Source organism: Bombina bombina, chromosome 9 (assembly GCF_027579735.1).
Source record: "Bombina bombina isolate aBomBom1 chromosome 9, aBomBom1.pri, whole genome shotgun sequence".
NCBI lineage: Eukaryota > Metazoa > Chordata > Amphibia > Anura > Bombinatoridae > Bombina > Bombina bombina.
The window spans coordinates 136,539,905-136,562,358 of NC_069507.1; the positions used below are offsets into that span (position 1 = coordinate 136,539,905).

Here is a 22,454-nt window from a genome sequence, read left to right on the forward strand (position 1 = left end):
TATGATAATGTTGATACTAGAGTCTACTATACTAGTTCTGGAATGTGCAGTGTTAGACTGTTTAAAAATAACTATATGGTCTGGTGATAGTTTTCAAGTTCTCTATCCCTTTGATATTCAGGAAGTCCAGTAACCCAATAACTCTAGATAATACTATTATGTCTTTGTATTTATATCTTACAAGTGTATTGCTACTTACCATACGTGTATATTTTAATATGCTTTATTGCCCTTTCTATCTGAGTGCTAAGGTTAAGCTGACCCGGCTTACATCTATATTAATATATGGCTACTCTATTCTAACTACCCTGGCTCCCAGTCCTACACTATATACATGAGCTCGATACCCACGATTTACTTACCCAGTTTAATACTAATCGTTCCAACACAGGAACTTAAATTCCATGAGGTTCTGAATAGAATTATATTCCCCTGCACTGGTTCAAGACTATAGTTAAAAGTATTTTGAACTAGCTATAAAATGTCATCTATTATACTTGCACCGAAATTTATCTAGTCACTTAGATATGCAGTTTTTTGGGTCTGCCTTAGGGTAATAGTTATTTACCATCTACCTTACACTTCGATATATTCAGTTGTATGGGTATCTCTTATTGTTGCCTAAGTGTTGTGTTATTGTTATTCTATATGTCATATACTATTATTACTTGCGACTGTATGAGTGCCATCCCTAGTTTTCTTATGGTCATGCCCACATTTTTAGTACACATTATTTGATCTGGTTGAGCCTCTCTCCTCCCTTTCCCGCTGGTACTTACTGCCTGCGGGTCATATCCCTCCTCCTTTTCCCCACATTGCCTATAGGTGGCACTCCCCTAGGAGAGGGGCTCACCCTGAGACCCCCTAAATCCTGAATAATCTAATATTCCACCTCCACACTATACAATATTGTAGAGTACAGCCTCTGCTCATCTCATAGAAACCGAATTTATTGGCATTAAGTGTTAGACCAGGTTTCAGCTGTTTTCTACTTATCTACCACCTCTCACTTTTTATAAACAGCATGTCCTTCCTTTTAAGCCCAATATAGTGTAACCACATAATATAACCTTTACTAACTAATTTACTATCCTGCCTGGCTCCGCCCTCCTCTCCCTTAACCACTCCACTTTGAGCGGCTCTTGCCCGCTGCACTCCTTTTTCCCCCTCTTTGCTAATTTGGTCCAAAAGTGGCCAAACAACTGACTCTGAGTAGCTACATTAGATTTAACGTTCTTGATATTATACGGTCCGTATGTGACCAACGCTGAAACTACTCCCCTTTTAAGCTTAAAATATAAAACTGAAGTCTCAATTTATATAGTCCAAATCCTTGCTAAAGCTCTCGATGAACTGGATTCATCTGCTCCTTCTGTTTTTCTTCTATTGCCTAGTCAACCTCTTTACTTTGATGTATTTCCTGCCAATTTTCGCTCCCTCACTTCATTAAGAGTCTTCATTAAATACCATTCCTTAAATTTATAAATACTCCTTAGGTTGGCATAATTGGTCTTGTTGGCTGGGCAGTATTTTTTTGTAATAGCACTATATTCTTTCCATTTGTCATTGTTTTTGGAAGTGTCACTAGTGTTATACTTGCTTATGACTTCAATAAAAAATTTGTTAAAAAAAAAAAAAAAAAAGTGGTGAGTTAACCTTGATAACTAACTATCGCCCAATATCAATGCTCTCAGTATTGTCAAAAATCTTAGAAAAATGCGTCCATACGCAACTATGTGAGTATTACCAACAATCTAACTATCTGACCCCTGTTCAATCAGGTTTTCCCCCAAATCACTCCACTACAACTGCCCTCCTAAAAGTTTGCAACGACATCCAAACTGGCATGGAACAAGGAGACCAAACTGGAGCAATTTTCCTTGATTTTGCAAAGGCCTTTGACACAGTAGACCACGACATACTACTGCTCAAACTAAAAAACTCAGGTATTGGTGATCGTCCGCTAACCTGGTTTCGTACATATGTATCGGATCGATCACAGTATGTCTCCATTTCTGACAGCGACTCCCTCCCTCTCCCAGTCATGTGCGGAGTTCCCCAAGGTTCCATTCTCTGCCCCCTACTATTCACATTATTCATAAATGATCTGCAAATCCTCAACTGTACACATGTATGCAGATGACATGGTAATCTATGCAAACAAATCCGATCTGCCACAGCTTGAGGCAGTGCTCCAAGACCAGTTGACAGAGGTAGAAAAGTGGATATCAAAAAACAAACTCTTCCTAAACACTGACAAAACTGTCACAATGATCTTTGGAACGGGACCTAAATTACACAAACTACAAAATTCCCATCTATGCATCAAAACAAAATCAAATTGCACACTGACCACAGTCATCTCTTTCAAATACTTGGGTATGTTGTTAGACCCCAATCTATCTTTTGGCCTCCACATAGAAATAATTGCATCTAAACTCTATCCAAAACTAGGTGCCCTGTACAGAAACAAATCCTGCCTCAGCCCTACAGTAAAGGAAAAGATTGTACAGCAAATGCTGATGCCAATCATGGATTATGGGGATGTAGTATATGCACCTGCACTGCAAACTCACCTTAATAAACTTAATACACTGTATAACTCGTTCTGCCCCTTTGTGCTACAATGTAACTACAGGACCCACCATTGTGACATGCTAAAAGAACTAAACTGGCTGACGCTGGAATCCAGACGCACCCTCCATCTTTCCTGCCTTGTGTTTAAGAGCCTTTCTGGGAAGCTCCCACCCTACCTGAGCAGTATGCTCCCCCCGGCTGTTTCTACCTCCCATAACCTCCGATCCAGTACCAGCACATTATTTAGTCTGCCTCCATACAAAAAGAAAGCAGCTAGATCCTCCTTTTCCTACAGAGCACCACAATTATGGAACAACCTCCCGCACACTTTAAAACCTTCCCCAAGCCTAAAATCCTTTAAGAGATCCCTCTCTGCATATTTCAAAACAGAATGCACCTGTAATGGTTGATTATATATTTGCTACCTGTTCTATGTTAAATTTTGCATATATTATGTATTAATATTGTTTTTGTATTTTATTGTACCCTATTGTATCAATGCAATGTTTTGTGGACCCAGGACATACTTGAAAATTAGAGAAATCTCAATGTATCCTTCCTAGTAAAATATTTTATAGATAAATAAGTATACTATCCCTTTAAGTATCTCACAGAAAATAAATTGATTAAGGTGTATGCTTTGATTCAGATGTTTGATTTAAAAAATAAAATATTCATATGCAATTTTTAATGTCTCTGAGCTGAGTTAGTGAATCTTAGCTGTTTATGGTTAGTGTGTTTCATTTTTTATACAAAACCATTTTTTCTCAGTTATAATCTATAATAAAAATGACAGAGCTTCACAGTAATTTAAAATACAATGTTGTCCATTCATTTTGAAAAGGATTTGCTATTTTTTCTTATGGACACATTATTGTATTTCTCATTAAACCAGATTTATATCAAGTATTTAATTATTTTTCGTTTATTGCATTTTTAAAGACTTCAGCAGAATACTTTAAACTGCTGTGTCGGATTCCATTAAAATTGCTTGAACAGTAAAAAAGAATATATTGAAAATACTTACACTAAGAAAATGAATGCACATTTCCACATAATAGATTCAACTAAACCAGTATATGTCAAATTAAATTAAAATCTCTTTACTTTTTTATTCTAGCGGTTTATTACCTATTATTAAGTAAGGGGACTTTTTCTTATAAATGTTGAAATATTGTTTTCCTTTTTATAATAGGAAATCACTGTTTTTCTTTGTATTTGATAAATGTGATCAGCAGCTATAAAAAAAAGATAAACATTTAATGTTGTCACACCTCATTAAAGTATGACATTTCTGCAAATCTTTTTTTTTTTCATGGTTGCATTTATGTACCAGCAAGATGTTAGACTTGTAATTTGTAATTTCATACTACATACTACAAAGATGAAAAGGTGACTTTTATCACTACATATTGTATTATAAATACAATCACAGTTCACATATACAGCACACATTTAACTTACTTCCTATCACAAACATATTTGACTTATTTAGAGCCAGATTACAAATGCAGTGTTATTTAACGCTCCCGCTTGAGCGCTAACTTAGCTAAAAGTAAGCTTTTTGCATGCAGCAGGTTGCGCTTGTATTATGAGTTAAAGTTTTCTCTGTGCTATAACCTATTCCCCCATAGAAGTCATTGAAGCAGAAAAAGTGGAAAGTTCGATTTATTCATAAATAAAATTAAAAAAATTCTCTCTCTCTCTCTCTCTCTCTCTCTCTCTCTCTATATATATATATATATATATATATATATATATATATATATATATATTTATATATATATATATATATATATATATATATATATATATATATATATATATATTAGATGTGGAACAAATCACTCACTGGTCTTGAAAAGTGTTCAAACATGAGTTTATTTCCAGTGACGTTTCTAGGTGTTCACCCCTTCATCAGACCAATGGTTGGTCTGATGAAGGGGTGAACACTCCGAAACATCACTGGAAATAAACTCAAGTTTGACCACTTTTCAAGACCAGTGAGTGCTTTGTTCCACATCTACTACTTACCTGCTTCTTAGCACCCTGGCATTTGAATAAAGTTAGTGTAAGTGCATTTATCCTACCTCCTATTTTATATATATATATATATATGTATGTGTGTGTATACATACATGATTATATATAGGTATAGATATACAGATATATATAGGAATATCTATTTATAAATACTTAGACATATTCTGCTATGAGCAGAACATTGGAATGTGAAATATTTACAGTAAATACATAGTTAAAACAGTTATTAAATATAAATATTGCATAAATATAGCGATCGCAATGCGCTTAACTGTTAGCATGCCAATTGTAATCTGGCCCTTACTTTTTAAACATAAACAAATATTTTAATATATTTTTAAACCTAATATGAGTGGTAAAAGTGAAGTAAGAAGGAAAGCAAGTGTGAGAGTGATGAGAGTTGAGGGAGGGCTAGTCAGTTTTAGGAGTAGGAGGAGAGGCAAGGGGAGAGAAAGGACAAGGAAAAATTAAAAGAAGTGAAAGGGAGAGACAGAGGTATGGCACTTTTACAGGGGTACAAAAGCATCCCAATCTATAAGCTTGTACTCCAATTATGCTGAGTAAAAGGGAGGACATTTCCTCTCCTGGCCTACCAAGTCAAGTCCACAGACTTCCTAGCCAAACCCCAAACTGCCTAATGCCCCTGGACTAACCATCTCTGCACATGGAACACCAATTACTCCAACCATCACTGGCTCTGCCACTGGAGCACTCATGACTGCCATCTTTTTGACAAATCTCATCACATGTAGATACCTCCAATTAATAAGGGCTAGGTTATGAGAGGAGCAGTAGATTGCACTTGCTTTAGAGCTTTAAAACCCCTAGAATAATTTTTTTTTTGTGCTTGGCGATTCATGCTCATATTACAAGTTGAAAATAAAAAGATTGCGCTCTCACGTCCGTAAAGTGGCAGTAACAGCCCTAAAAGTTAAATTTGTCTAAAAAGTACTCATAGAAGTCTGAATCTGTAATACATGAACTAACTGAAGACACATAGGGGCCGATTTATGATGGCCCGAATGGGGCCATATTGCCCCGTTTCCATGCAAGCCTTCAGGCTCGCCGGAAACCGCAATTAAGAAGCAGCGGTCCTAAGACTGCTGCTCCTTAACTGTATCTGCCACCTATGAGCGGCATACAGCAATCAATCCGATCCTATACGATCGGGTTAATTGACACCCCCTGCTAGCGGCCGATTGGCCACAAATCTGCAGGGGGCGGCATTGCACAAGCAGTTCACTAGAACTGCTTGTGCACTGCTGAATGTGGACAGTGTATGCTGTCCGCATTCAGCAATGTCTGACGGACATGATACGCTGCAGACAGACATTAGTAAATTGGCCCCATAAACTGGAACTGCAAAACAACAGTCTACTAAACAGATGGAAAATTAATAAAAATAAAAAATACCACATTGAAGGACTAACTCTTACCCAGATCTGAATTTGATATTTATTTGAACACAAAAGACAGTGAAAAACATGTTGCCACCAATTAAATTGTTAGTCAAACCCTACATATATAATTCCTAGAATTACATTGCATGCAAAAAACTATTGCAAGGTCATAATATTCAATAAACATCTATTACCAACTATAGATATTCTGAGTGAGACATTTCAAAATCTACATTATGATTTAAAAAAATCAATGATAAATAATTCACTTAAAAGTGTAATGGATAGGGTGGATAATGGTTTTACTAATCTATTTACACAATTGACATTTTCTAAGGAAATTATCTACTATAGCCAATATCATATCCAAAGACCCCAGCCTCACTAGCAGAGCTGTAAAACTCAACGCAGAAAATATACCCTTACAAGAAGCTCAACTGACCAACATTTCCATATGCCTTCTACTCAAATGAATCTCAGACGTTGACCACCTTTCAATTAAAGGGGCAGTCACACTGTAATATAGACGTTCTTATAGAATGCTTAAAGTGATGGTTATCTTTTTAAAGGGACACTGTACCCAAAATTTTTCTTTCGTGATTCAGATTGAGCATGAAATTTTAAGCAACTTTCTAATTTACTCCTATTATCAAATTTTCTTCATTCTCTTGGTATCTTTATTTGAAATGCAAGAATGTAAGTTTAGATGCCGGCCCATTTTTGGTGAACAACCTGGGTTGTCCTTGCTGATTGGTGGATAAATCCATCCACCAATAAAAAAGTGCTGTCCAGAGTACTGAAACCAAAAAAAAGCTTAGATGCCTTCTTTTTCAAATAATGATAGCAAGAGAACGAAGAAAAATTGATAATAGGAGTAAATTAGAAAGTTGCTTAAAATTGCATGCTCTTTCTGAATTACAAAAGAAAAAAATTGGGTACAGTGTCCCTTTAAGTTTACTTTACATATTTAATTTTGTCTTTATATCCCATATCAAACCACTAATATTTTTTAAAAAAATCATTATTATTTTTTTTATATAATTTTAATTTTTACTTCTACCTCTAGTTAATCCACCACCTCACAGTGCTTGTTTCAGTGTGTGTGTGACGTAGAGACCGGTTCCACACGCTCTCTACATGGGGAATAATGCGTCTCCCGAGAAAGGCATGCATGCATAATTGCTCCTTATCCGTATACGTAACGAGTAATGAAATTTTAAACAAAAATTTCCTCTTTCATTCATATATAACAATAACTTATTATAGGTGATGTCTTTTACAAATATTTAATTCATAAAACACTTTTTTAAAGGGTTATGAAGAACTGCACTATTTCTAGGGACCGCTGCTTTCTATTGAGTCTCGGCACTCGTATGCAGGGATTCCCTTATTTTACAATAGAGCATGCACGAAAAATGAACGTGCACAAAGTCAGCGTTCATAACAACAAAGAAGCGCATGCGCAATTAGGAAAGGGAGGTTGTTTCATTTTTATTGGGCGAATAAAGGCACAAATTTCTATAGGAAGAATGTAAAACATCATTAAAAAAGTATTGGTGACTGGCGGAGGAAGAGTGAAATAAATAAAAACACAATAGCAACAAATATGCAAATAAAAAAAATTAATGAATGAAAACAACTTTACAATATAACTTCATTATTTATTTTGCCCAATTTTTCTGTAGTTTAATGGACATAAAACACAACATTTTTCTTTTATGATTCACATAGAACATACAATTTTAAAGGGACACTGAACCCAAAATTTTCTTTCGTGATTCAGATAGATCATGCAATTTTAAGCAACTTTCTAATTTACTCCTATTATCAATTTTTATTCGTTCTCTTGCTATCTTTATTTGAAAAAGAAGGTATCTACGTTTTTTTCTTCTTCAGATCCCTGGACAGCACCTGTTTTTTGGTCGGTTAAATTAATCCACCAATCAGCAAGAACAACCCAAGTTGTTCACCAAAAATGGGTCGGCATCTAAACTTACATTCTTGCTTGTCAAATAAAGATATTAAGAGAATGAAGAAAAAGTGATAATAGGTGTAAATTAGAAATTTGATTAAAATTACATGCTCTATCTGAATCACGAAAGAAAGAATTGGGGTTCAGTGTCCCTTTAAACAATTTTCCAATTTACTTCTATTATTCAATTTTCTTTATTTTCTTGTTATGCTTAGTTGAAAAGCAGGAAGGTAAGGTTAGGAGTGTGCACGTGTCAGCAGTGCTATATGGCAGTAGTTTTGATACAATGTTATACATTATCAAGCGCATTAGATGGCTGCACTATTTCCTGTCATGTTGTGCTCCAGATAAGGGCACGCTACATATCTATATTTCTTTTAAACAAAGAATAACATGAGAACAAAGCAAATATGATAATTGAAGTAAATTGGAAACTTTTTTAAATTTGTATTCTCTATCTGAATTATGAAAGAAAAAAAATCGGTTTCATGTCCCTTTAACTCTAAAAATTGTTGATTTTTTCCAGTTCTGAAATCTGAAAGAGCCCATGGCAGGCTTCAAATACTTGTACCTAATTTGCAGGCAAACAAACAGTCATGTGACATACTAAGACAATTTATATTTAAAGTGACTTTAAAGTAGTATATTATTTCTGTATTTCTTTAGAATGGATGTTCCTGTCCATAAATTATTTTTCAATGTAAGCTTGTGAGTCATGTAACTACCTACCAATAGCAATATGTAGCTATGGTTGAATTTTACATAAACATGAATATTTGTTTTTATATCATTCTAACTTACTGTATCTTCTATATTTATAATGTTTCATTGCTGCGCTTTCATATCTATGGTATAATATTTTTCAGGGTTTTTTTTTATCATATAAAAGCTTCAATTTAATTTTTTCTAAAATACTCAATAGCCATATAGGGTTTTAATTTGAATAGCCACTAAGGGGCAGATTTATTATAGTGCGAGCGGACATGATCCGCTGTAGTGGATCATGTCTGCCACACATCAATAAATGCCTACAGCATACGCTTGTGAAATGCCAATCGGCAGCTAGAAGGGGGTGTCAATTAACCTGATTGTATCCAATCGGCCTGATTGCTGTCCACCCCCTCAGAGGTGGTGGACGAGTTAAGGAGCAGTGGCCTTACAACCGCTGTTTTTAACTTCCGCTTCATAAATTGACCCCTAAAGGTTTAAAATTGTACGCTCTATCTGAATCATGAAATACATATTTTGGGTTTCATATCCCTTTAAGGTGCAGACTCGCTCATGGTGCTTCACACCCTACGTGCTTGCACGGACAAGTTGTCTGCCTGGGAACTTTGTCTGCCTTTATATTACTAAATGAGGGCATACATTTTAAAAAATACATGTTCTTTAGGGGTCTATATTTTTTTAAAGTATTTTTCCAGTGACATTTTGTTAATATTATGTACAGTTATGTGATTTTTTTAACATATTCAAATTGTGTCATAATTATGCATTTTAGAAATAATTCTATAAAATGTGTTATTATGACCATACTTTCCAATTACACAGCTAGGTTGCAAACATTTTTTTTCACAAATGAATCTTAAAATATGTAAAATAAACATGGCTGCATTTGAAATAATCTTGAGCTCATACTTAAATAGGTTTTGAACTTATCTGTCACTTGGGGCATCTTCTTGTTCATCCAGATGTTCTGGCTCATACACATGATAGCACTGAATTAAAAGCTTACACAGAAGGGCAATATCCTATGCCAGGTTGTGTAGGCAGCAATACACTTAAATGATATTTATAACCTTCTTGGGAAAGTACTCTAAGGGGTCAATTTATCAAGCTCCGTACGGAACTTGATGCCCCATGGCTCGCCGGAAACAGAAGTTAAAAAGCAGCGATCTAAAGACCGCTGCTCCATAACCTGTCCGCCTGCTCTGCGGCGACGGACAGAAATTAAACCCGATTGAATACGATCGGGTTGATTGACACCCCCTGCTAGCAGCGAATCTGCAGGGGGCGGCATTGCACCAGCAGTTCACAAGAACTGCTGGTGCAATGATAAATGCTGACAGCGTATGCTGTCGGCATTTATCGATGTGCAGCAGACATGATACACTACATCATATCATGTCCATCAGCACTATAATAAATAGACCCCTAAAGCTCCACTGAAATGGTCCATATATTCAAACCATGATTTAGGCTCAAGAGAAGAAAACTCTATCATGGATCTGATCATTGCATGGGAAATATTCAGGTCTTCAGTCGGGCAAAATCGGCGAGTGCAAATTTAGTTTAGCAAATTTAGTTAGCATGCCACTTGTAATCTAGCCCAATATTTGTTAAAATCAATATATTTTATTTTACCTTTTTAAATAATAAATGCATAATTGCACTACCTTCATTTACAAATATACTGAAACATATTTGTTATTACCTTAAAAGATTTAAAACGCTCCTCGTTCATAATGTCTAAAACCCTGGAAGATTTTCCATCTTCAAGAATCTCCTATATAAACAGAAAATAAACGTATAAATAAATTCTTACATACTTACATTTATATTTATTCATAGTAAAAGGTTAGCATACATAATTGTAATATTAGTAATAATAAAGCATTCATTCTATCAAATTATTTATAATTTCAAAATGCAATTATGAAACTAACTGAACCTGCATTATAAGACCAAAAACTCAAATTTTTCTTACAATACTTTACTGTCTCCAAATTGCTAAAAAGCAAATCAATATAATACAGAGATAAGTGGCTTTAATCACATTAAAAACTGGAGACAAAAAAGGTCTAACATAGAACCAATCACATAACTAGAACCAGGGTAGGGTCAGAATCTGGCAACCAATAAACAAATAGTATTTTTCTTTGCTGCTCCTCTAAAAGATACGTTGTTCTTTGTTTAACCCCTTAAGGACCGGGCATTTCAGACTAAAACTTCCTCAAAAGACCAGAGCATTTATAGCATTTTTGCTTTCACTTCATTTACACAGAAAAAATACTTTTTTTTTTTATTTACCTATCAAAACTATATTATTTTTTTTAGTAGACAACCCAAGGAATTCATCTAGGCAAATGTTTGTATATTTCATGCTGAAATGCGATCATATTAAAAAGTATTGTTAACTTTTTCACAAACTTTGGGGTTCTTACTAAAAATGTTTAGATACCGCTTGTGCAATCATGACACAAATGATTTTAAAAGCTTCTCTGGGATTCTCTTTGTTCAGAAATACCAGACATATATGGCTCTGCCATTGATTTTTGCCAATTAGAAGGCCCCTAATTGCAGCTACGCATTACACTTCTGAAATTCCGGGCAGTTGAAGGGACATGAAACCCACATTTTTTCTTTCATGATTCAGATAGAACATGCAATTTTAAACAACTTTCTAATTTACTTCTATTATCTATTTTGCTTCATTCTCTTTTTTTATCCTTTGCTGAACAGCATATCTAGATAGGCTTAGTAGCTACTGATTGGTGGCTGCACATAGATGCCTCGTGTGATTGGCTCACTCATGTGCATTGCTATTTCTTCAGCAAATAATATCTAAAGAATGAAGAAAATTAGATAATAGAAGTAAATTGGAATGTTGTTTAAAATTGAATTCTCTATCTAAATCATGAAAGAAAAATTTTGGGTTTAGTGTCCCTTTAAGGGTTTAATCAAGTAGCTTGTAAGGGCAAGTTTAGCTTTAGTGTAAAGATTACCCTCCCACCTGATTCCTCCCACCCCCAGATCTGTTCACCATCATCTTAGGTACTGGTAGACAGTCTGCCAATGTAAAGTGTAGAACTACCCCCTTACCTTCCCACCTCCCTGATTCCTCCCAAACAGCTCTCTAACCCCCCCCCCCCCCCCACACACACACACACACACACACACTAACTAGTTTTGTCATCTTAGGTGCAGTCAGCTGTCTGCCAGTAGCCAGTTTACATACATTTTGTCTTTTAGTTTTTTTATTTATTTAAATAAATAATACTTTTTATGTAGTATAGCGCTCCCTTTCCAACTCTCCTCTCCAAGCGATTCTTTACATGGCCCTTCTCTCCTCTTATAACTATTTTCCTCTCTCTTTGGGGTTTATTTCTGCAGTTTCAAACTTTCCAATTCATCTATTTTGCTTTGTTCTCTAGGTTTCCTTTGTTGACAACCATACCATGGTAGGTTAGGGAGCAGCAATGCACTACTAGGAGTCAGCTGTTGATTGATAGCTGCACATACAGTATATGCCTTGCCTTGTTGTAATTGGGTCACCTGATTTGTTCAGTTAGCTCCCAGCAGTACATTACTGCTCCTTTAACAAAGGATTCCAGGAGAATTAAGCAAATGCGTTAAAAGAAGTAAATTGGAAAGTTGTTTACAATTGTATGATCTATTTGAATAGTGAAAGAACATTTTGAATTTCATGCCCCTTAAAGATTTCACTTTGGTATTTTAAATGTTATTCCATTTCTTTTCTTTGTTGCTCACATATACAGTTGTCACTAATTAAGAAAAATTGAAAACAGTTCCCAAATGTGCACGTCATCTGAGTAAAAAAAAAACTTCCGGGTGTATATTTGAAATAATAATGTAAGATCAAAATAAAATAGCAGCTTACCTAACATAATTACTTTAAACCCTTTACTGCTACTTGCTATTAACATTTGCAACTTATCTTTTAATTAATTAATTAATTAATTAATTTTAATTATCTATCTTTTGTATAATTATCTCTTAATTAAATCATTACCTCAGTGAATGTGTGATTTTGGCCACAACCATTACAATTAAGGGCTTTGTTTTCTAAGCTGCGAGCCTGAAACATTAGTTAAGTAGAATCCGTCTAAAGACCATTGCTACTTAACCTGTCCGCGACACTTGGCAGATGGAAATCATCTCAATCCGATCAGATTGGGATGATTGACAGCCCCCTCTTGTGCGCCATTGGCCTTGCAATCATTGTATTGTGCAATGTTAAATGTGGGCGGCGTACAGCTGCCCTTTTGCCGCAAGGCTGGGCGGATGAAGATCATGACAGCGAACATAGTCTCTATCTATTGTTAAATCAAGCCCATAGGGTCTTAAAAAAAAGTTTTTACGTGATTTCTCTCCATACTGGTGAGTTTTTTATCCTCAGGTCTTATCTTTCTAGTTTCATTTGTATGTGTTTGTAAAGTTTGATGTTATAATAAAGGATCATTCAATACAGTAGAATTGCATAATTTAAAAAAGAAGTAAATATTTTTCGGAAAAATTTAAGTTTACTTCTATTTTCCCGCCTACTGTATCATATGACAGTCATCAGCCAATTATATATGAATAACAATATGAACTTTTGCACATGCTCAGTAGTGTTGCAGAAAGTGTGTATATGAAAAAGAGTGCACAATTTGATAATAGATGTACATTGGAAACAGAATGCTCTAGCCTAAACCATTAAAGGATATGAAAATGTTTCTTTCGTGATAAATCATGCAATTTTAAAAAAACTTTCTAATTTATTTCTATTATAAATTTTTCTTCGCTCTCTTGGTATCTTTTGTTGCAAAGCAGAGATGTCTGTTTAGGACTTGGCTATTTCTGGTGACCTATATGGCAGCAGTTTTGCTCAGTATTATTGCTGAAACTTTAATGTACTTATCTGTCTTTCATAAAAGTCAGGAAATGTAATAAATACATTCAAAGGGATACTTCTTGAATCGGCTGCAATATATAAAAATTTTTATTTAGTAGTATTTTGAGTGTTCTCCGTCTCTGAAAGCAGACTGATAGCAAGTACTGCATTAACTAATACCACTCCTCATACCCTAGTAAAAAAGGATGATCGTCCTGGAGTCATTCTGAAATAATTTAAGACTACAGACTAGTCATCAGAAGCCATCCTGTAGTTTGCCCACAGGCCGAAATATTTAAATGAGATGACTCTATAGTCATTCACTGGCTGTTCATGCTTGTGAAGTAATTAGTAAGGTAATCTGCTAATTATTCTGAAGTCATCAACCAGAATTTATTACCTTAGCTGATGACTTTACAAGCCTGATGATGTCTGATGATGTGCAAATAACTTCTAAAGTAGTTTGATGGTCATCAATTGACTCCAGGTTGGTCTCCTGGAGTAATCCTGTTTGTCTTGGGTATGTACAGCTCATAATGCGAAAGGATTACTAAATAGTCATTGTAGGGTTACCTCAATAATAGCTTTCATCTCATCTCCTAAGAAAGGAAGCCCATTCAAATCTCTCATTGCCGTAATGGAAAATGTAAGCGACTTCACAACAGATGATGCTCTTAAAAATGCCAAGCATGGTCCTTTGTTTTGACAAAATTCATAATTTTCAGCCAAGATATCAAATGCATCCTGAAATATAAAACAAATAAATATAAACTTAAAAAATAAAATAAGACTATTTTTAGTATAACTATAACTACATATCCTAAAAAGGCCAAAGGTGATAGAAATACCACACACAGCTAAGATTTGCTAACTCAAGTAAGGTCTAGGTTTTATTAAGCCTATATTTAGCACTATTGTATAGTCCCTTGTGGGTGGGACAGACAATTACATATGCATATGTATTTAATAGACATATAGGTGATATCCCGTACAGCTTATAAGACCGTCAGGAAAAATGACAAAATATAAATGGTGACTTTGACATCTAGAAATGGGGTTTAGCAACTGTGCTCTTAAAATGTTTGTTTTTATTTCATACTCACATTTTTGGGATTCTAATTTTCATTTAAATTCATCTTCTTAATTTTAATTTCTATCAGCAATTACATATTAGTGATCGGGGTCAAACAGTATGCCATTCAGTCCTGTTTATTGGCAACAGTTGCAATAGTTTTAACTTTAAACAGAAGTCCAAAAAATTGCCTATGGAAAAAACGTGATTTATAGTTTCTAGAACCTTGCAACGCCATCTACAATGCTAGATATTTGGCAAAGGCAAATCTCATTATCACAGCAAGGTTTGTAACTTTTGTAAATATTTTAAACCTTATTTTTTATTATTATTATTATTATACTTTATTTATGAAGCGCCAACATATTCCGCAGCGCTGTCCATGGTACAATTCATTTAAATAAAACAATTATATAAAACTTGTAAGAGACAGGACAAAACTTTACAAACACATACAGGAGGAATTGAGGGCCTTATTCCTGTGGGAACTTACAATCTAGAAGGGTAGGAGGTTGAGAAACAGGAGGTGAGGGCTGCAAGATTGAGAAATATTTTAATGCAGAGTTAGATGAGGGAAATGTTAGGTGAGTGAAATTAATTTATTATTGAGTTGGGTGGTAGACTTCTCTGAACAAAAAAGTCTTCAGGAAGCATTTAAAGGAAGAAAGATTATGGCAAAGCCTGACGGCACAAGAGAGGGTGTTCCAGAGGGTAGGTGCTGCACGACAGAAGTCCTGCAGTCTAGCATAGGAAGAGGTGATAGTCGAAGATGCAAGGAGCAGGTCATTGTTGGATCTTAGTGGGCTGGCTGGAGTATACTTGTTTATTAGAGAGGATAGGTAGTAGGGAGCAACGTTGGTGAGAGCTGTGTATGTAAGGGTGAGAATTTTGAATTTAATTCTGCTGTGAATGGGGAGCCAATAAAGGGACTCACAGAGAGGTGCAGCAGATACAGAGCGTTGGGAAATGTGGATTAGCCTGGCAGAGGCATTTAGGATAGATTGAAGGAGGGACAGGTGGGAAAGAGGAAGGCCAGTAAGTAGGTTAATGTAGTAGTCAAGTCAGAAAATAACAAGGGAGTGGATTATTTGCTTTGTGGTGTTAGCGCTCAGAAAAGGGGGAATCTTGGAAATATTGCGTAGGTGGTTGTGGTAGGATGAAGAAAGCGATTGGATGTGTGGGATGAAGCATAGATTTGAGTCAAGTGTAACTCCGAGGCAGCGAACTTGGGGCGATGGTGATGCCGTCGACAGGGATAGAAAAGTCGGAAGTCGGCGTAGAGCTTAAGGGGGGAATTAGAAGGAGCTCAGTCTTGGACATGCTAATCTTTGGGTGGTGAGAGGCCATCCAGGAAGAAATATCAGATAAGCAGTCACTGAAATAAGAAAGAACAGAAGGCGAGAGAGCAGGGGTGGAGAGGTAGATCTGGGTGTCATTAGCATAGAGGTGATATTTGAAGCCATAACTGTTGATAAGTTTACCCAGTGAAGAAGTATAAATGGAGAAGAGAAGAGGATCCAGAACAGATCCTTGAGGTACTCCAACAGACACAGGCATTGGAGAAGAGGAGTCACCAGCAAATGACACAGAAAAAGACCTGTGAGAAAGATAGGAGTGAATCCAAGAAAGAGACAAAGCCCAAAAGAGCTAAGGGTCTGTAGGAGGAGGGGATGGTCAACTGTGTCAAAGGCAGCTGAGAGGTCGAGTAAGACCTCTCAGTAGTGGATAGAGTAGTGGCTATTACTTTTAGCAGAGAGAAGATTGTTAGTAACCTTGGTAGGCAGTTTCACAATTTACAATGTTAGAACTGTTAAAATCCCATTTTAGAAGATAAGCTACATATGTTTTTTTCTTATGGAAAAATGATTTTCTGCAGTGTTCTTGTTGATTTTAGATGACATTCACACCAAAACATAAAACAAGATTTTCTTTATGAATGAAATATTAATAAAAAAACTTTAAAAAAATAATTGAACAAATATGCCCAGTAATCCCATCATGAGTATATGCAAATATAATTCAGACCGTCAAACTTTTTAACACATATTATAAACACCACTATATCCAGTGTAAAAACACACACACAAACTCCATTAACATACGGCTAGATTACGAGTTTTGCGTTATGAGTGAAAAAGTATCATAACGCTGCTTTTTCACTGCCGCTGCTGTTACGAGTCTTGTAGGTATAGCTGTAACGCACACTATTTTGGCCGTAACACAACGTAACTACCACACCTTTCAAAAAGTCATTTTTCAATGGGACTTTCACAGAGCCGGTATTACGAGTTTTGCCTGGAAGGCCAAAAAGTGAGTGGTACAGCCTATTCCGTCAAGATTCGTACCGCCATCTAAAGTCAGTAGTTATGGGTTTTACGTTACAAATCTCTAGCATAAAACTCATAACTAAAGTGTTACAAAGTACAATAACACTCATAAACTACCTATTAACCCCTAAACCGAGGCCCTCCCACATCACAAACACTAAAATAAAATTATTAACCACTAATCTGCCGCTCCGGACATCGCCGACACTTAAAAAAAAAATATTAACCCCTAATCTGCCTCTCCGGACATCGCCACCACTTAAACAAATTATTAACCCCTAATCTGTCACTCCGGACATCGCCGCCACTATAATAAACATATTAACCCCTAAACCGCCACACTCACACATTGCAAACACTAGTTAAATATTATTAACCCCTAATCTGCCGACCCCATTGTCACCGCCGCCACTATACTAAAGTTATTAACCCCTAAACCTAACCCTAAGTCTAACCCTACTAACACCCCTAACTTTAATATAATTAAAATAAATCTAAATAAAAATTACTATCATTAACTAAATAATTCCAATTTAAAACTAAATACCTGTAAAATAAACCCTAAGCTAGATACAATATAACTAATAGTTACATTGTAGCTATCTTAGGTTTTATTTTTATTTCACAGGCAAGTTTGTATTTATTTTAACTAGGTAGACTAGTAAATAGTTATTAACTATTTACTAACTACCTAGTTAAAATAAATACAAATGTAATAGCCCTATCAAAATAAAAAAGCCCCCCCCCCCAACAAAAAAAACCTAGCCTAAACTAAACTTCCAATAACCCTTTAAAGAACCTTTTGCTGGGCATTGCCCCAAAGAAATCAGCTCTTTTACCTGTAAAAAAAAAATACAAACAACCCCCCAACAGTAAAGTCTTCATCCAAGCGGGAAGAAGTCCTCAACGAAGCCGGGAGAAGTCTTCATCCAAGCGGCAAGAAGTCCTCAACGAAGCAGGGAGAAGTCTTCATCCAAGCGGCAAGAAGTGGTCCTCCAGGCGGGCTGTGATATTCTGTGTATACTCTGTTACAATTATGAATATAGTTTTGGATCTCAATTGCAGTGTTGCATAAAATGAGTTTGTTCCACCTGAGTTTCTGTATTCAATGTGGATGAATACAGATTAACTTTCAGTGAAAAGTTATTAAAGGTTAAAGTTAAACTGGGCACAATGTAACAACACAAAGGCTCTGGTGTTATAGTAAACAAAGTCTCTGTTAGTTAGTTCAGGCAAGGTGTTCCTTGTATCAGATAGTGTAGAGATGGAAACAATCCTTTTCAGACTTGCTGACAGGCTGCTGACACACTGAATCAGAGTAGGCTGCACTGAAGCTGAATGAACAGAGAGTGATGTCACAAAAGGGGGTGTGGCTAAGTTCCGGTTTTACAATCCAGTTTTCCTCTTTGTAATTGCTTTGGTTTTCTTCTGGTTAGTTGACTTGTACTCAGGAAACAACCACTAAGTGCCAGTGGAGTTGTGGCAAGAAGGGAGCACAAGATTTTGTAATAGGAAGGTGTGCTGTGAAATATGTTGCGGTCCAATGTAGCTTCAGAAACTGCAGGGGCAATAAATACTGCAGTAGTAGAGAGGAGTTTTAATCCTTAGTTCAGATGTCCAAGTGGCTTAGAGAAAGGAGATTATGTTAGGTTTGTATCCTAAGAAACAACTGCACATACACCTGCTAGGAAGCAGTTTCAATACTAAGCACCTGTTTACAGGAAACAGGATACTCTTAAAGACAAAGTGGGAAGGGCTATGAAATGACTGACAGGAGACCTGACATGACCCCCCACCTAAGCAAGCTGTCCCACAGCTTGAGGTCGGGGACGATCCGGATTTCGCCTATGGAATTGTGCCACCAACTTAGGAGCGGAAAGATTAGAGGAGGGTTCCCAGGTGTCATCTTCCTCTGTGTAGTTCTTCCAGCGCACCAAATACTGGAGTTCGCCCCTGGAAATCCTAGAATCCACCAGACTTTCAACTTCATACTCCAGCAAATCGGAAGGAACTGAAGTAGATGAAGCATTTGGAGTAGATACTCTAGTTGGTTTTGCCGGTTTCAGTAGTGATACATGAAAGGTTGGATGAAGTTTTGATGATGGAGGCAATGTCAAAGTGACTGCATTCTGGTTAACGACCTTGGCAATAGGAAAGGGTCCAATAAACAGACTACCAAGTTTTTTACTGGGTACTTGCATTTTTAAATTCTTGGTGGATAACCAAACAAGATCTCCAACCTGATAGTTTGGTGATGGTCTTCTACGCAGATCATAGTATCGTTTTTGGGTCTCTTGTGCAGCAATTATGTTGTGTCGGATTTGTTTGAATATTTCAAGTAGTGAATTATGGAACTCATCGACCAATGGTGAAGGTGATGGAAGTGAATCAGTCAGTAGTATTTGAGGATGATATCCATAATTCGCAAAGAACGGAGATAATTTAGTTGAAGAATTGGTATTATTGTTATAAGCGAATTCTGCTAGATGAATTTGTTGGAGCCAATCTTGTTGATGTTGAGAACAATAGCAGCGAATGTACTGTTCAAGCCATTGATTAAGTTTCTCAGTTTGGCCATTGGTCTGAGGATGGAATGAAGTGGAATATCTATGGTCTATTTGGAGTTTGTCACACAATTTTCTCCAAAATTGAGAGGTGAATTGAGTTCCACGATCAGTGGTGATTCTACGTGGGATCCCGTGATATTTGACAACATGTTTCATGAATAAATCTGCAGTTTCTGTAGATGTAGGTAATTTGTGGAAGGGTATAAAGTGACCCATCTTCGTAAAGAGATCTATGACTACCAGAATGGTGTTCTGTTTGCCAGAAGGAGGTAAGTCGACAATAAAATCCATTCCGATATGTTCCCAAGGTTTGGTAGATGGAGCGATAGGCATTAAGAGTCCATAAGGTTTCTGTCTTTCTGGTTTGGTAGTAACACATACATGACAGGTGTCTACATATTCTGTAATGGACCTCCTCATAGCTGGCCACCAAAACTGTCTTGCTATGATTGCTATAGTTTTATTCACTCCGAGATGACCAGAGATGGGAGCATCATGGTACATTTTAAGTATAGGTTCAACTAATATGTCAGGTAGGTAAAGTTGTTCACCATGAGAATATAATCCATTGGTATGCTTTGTTACCAAAGAATGTGGAATCTCTTTGTCATTGGTAAGTGCTTTGCGTAAAGATGTTATGAAATCCTGTTGTGTTGACAGATGGATAAAACGTTCTGCTGGAATGATAAAAGATGGATTTGTGCTTTGTGTTGGTTTGGCATCCTTTCTTGACAAAGCATCGGCTTTGCCATTCTTACTGGCTGGTCGATACATGATATGAAAATCAAAACGTGAGAAGTAAAGGCTCCATCGAACCTGTCTTGCAGATAGTGTTTTGTTTTTTTGAAGAAACTCTAAATTTCTGTGGTCTGTGTATATGAGTATTGGAGTAGAAGTCCCCTCAAGCAGGTGTCTCCAGTGTTCCAAGGAGTTTCTTATTGCCAAAAGCTCCTTGTCTCCAATGGAGTAATTCATCTCAGCAGCAGTCATCACCTTAGAATAAAAAGAGACTGGATGAATGGGGGAATCTATTGTTTCTCTTTGCGAGAGTACTGCACCAACTGCAAAGTCAGATGAATCCACTTCTAGGATATACTGCAGCTTTGGGTTTGGAAAACGTAATATAGGTGCAGATGTAAAACAATGTTTTAGGTATGAAAATGTTTCGGCAGCGCTAGGTGTCCAACGGAACGGAGTATTCAAGCTGATAAATTGTGTGAGAGGTCTTGCAATCTTGGAGTAGTTTTTTATAAATTTTCTGTAATAGTTTGCAAATCCCAAAAAACGTTGCAATTCTTTTTTAGTAGCGGGTTCTTTCCATTCTAAGACTGTCTGGACTTTGTTGTCTTGCATTTGGATCCCAGTTGGACTGATATGGTATCCAAGAAATGACACCTCCTTAGTATGGAACAAACACTTCTCTGGCTTAGCGTATAATTGATGAGATCAAAGTCTTGTCAAAACCTTCCTGACATCTTTAACATGTTGCTCCATAGTGTCTGAATATATAAGGATGTCATCAAGATAAATGACAATGCATACATCAAGTAGATCTCTGAATATTTCATTGATAAAATGCTGGAAAGTGGCTGGCGCATTACATAAACCAAACGGCATTACCAGATACTCGAATAAACCGTATCTGGTTCTAAATGCCGTCAGCCACTCATCCCCTTCTCGTATGCGGATTAAATTATATGCCCCACGTAGATCGAGCTTTGTGAATATTTTAGCATCTTGTAGGCGTTCTATGAGTTCCGGTATCAAAGGTAGCGGATACCTGTTTTTGATTGTTCTTTTATTGAGTTCTCGATAGTCTATGATAGGTCTTAAAGACGAGTCCTTGTTCCTTACGAAGAACATTCCCGCTCCCGCGGGTGAGGTAGACGGTCTGATAAATCCTTTCCTCAGATTTTCTTCAAGATATTCTTTCAAATGTGCCAACTCTGGCGGGCTGAGTGGGTATAGGTGTCCAAACGGTATGGATGACCCTGGTATTAACTCAATTGGGCAATCGTACTTGCGATGAGGTGGTAAAGTTTCTGCCATCTTTTTGCTGAACACGTCCTGAAAATCAGTATATTGAGGGGGTAGTGTCGGAATAGGATCTGGAATTTGTATTAGTATATCCCTTGGGTAACAGGTTTGTTGACAATAAGTGGAGTTTAGTTCAACAGCTAGAGTTTTCCAGTTTATGCCAGGTTGGTGTAGCCGCAACCAATCTAAGCCCAGTACAATGGGAAACAAAGGTGAAGGCAATACATCGAAAACAATATACTCTGTGTGACCAGTGTGAGTTGTAACTAATAATGGTATAGTACTGTGTGTTATAGGACCTGTGGATATTGTAGTACCATCAATAACTCTAATTACAACAGGAGTTTGCTTAACCACTAGTGGAATTTTATTATTTACAGTGAAAGTTCTATCTATGTAGTTTCCTGTCGCTCCTGAATCTATGATTGCATCAATCCTTGTTCGGTTTTGGTCCCACTGTAAAAATAGAGATAGATGACAGTAAGTTGGTTTTAGATCTTTAGGCATAACAGAATGTATATAAGTAAATTTACTTCTCTTTGTACGGATAAGTAGTGGGCAATCCTTCACACTGTGATTAGGGTTAGCACAGTACATACATAATTGTTGTGCTCTTCGACGGCTCCTCTCTTCTGACGTCAGGGGTCCTCGAATAACCCCGATGTCCATTGCTTCTGAATTACTTTTTGATATTGCTTGGGGATTAGGAGACTCTGAATAGTGAAGTCGAGGTAGCCGCGGCGTGTACTCTGAGGATTGACGTTCTGCCTTCCTCTCTCTGAGACGCCTATCTATTTGCACAACTAACTTCATTAAATCTTCTAGCGTCTTGGGAGGTTCAA

At 36.6% G+C, this 22,454-nt stretch overlaps 1 protein-coding gene across 1 annotated transcript in view; it reads right to left on the bottom strand.

Moving 5' to 3' along the window:
• Positions 1-22,454, bottom strand: part of DNTT (DNA nucleotidylexotransferase) — a 1,045,168-nt gene that overhangs the window by 818,535 nt on the left and 204,179 nt on the right. Inside the window, exons 4-5 of the mRNA XM_053692399.1 lie at positions 14,183-14,353; positions 10,427-10,498 (exon numbers count right to left, since the gene is read on the bottom strand). Coding sequence (XP_053548374.1) covers positions 10,427-10,498; positions 14,183-14,353 — 243 coding nt within the window. The remainder of the gene's footprint in view (positions 1-10,426; positions 10,499-14,182; positions 14,354-22,454) is intronic.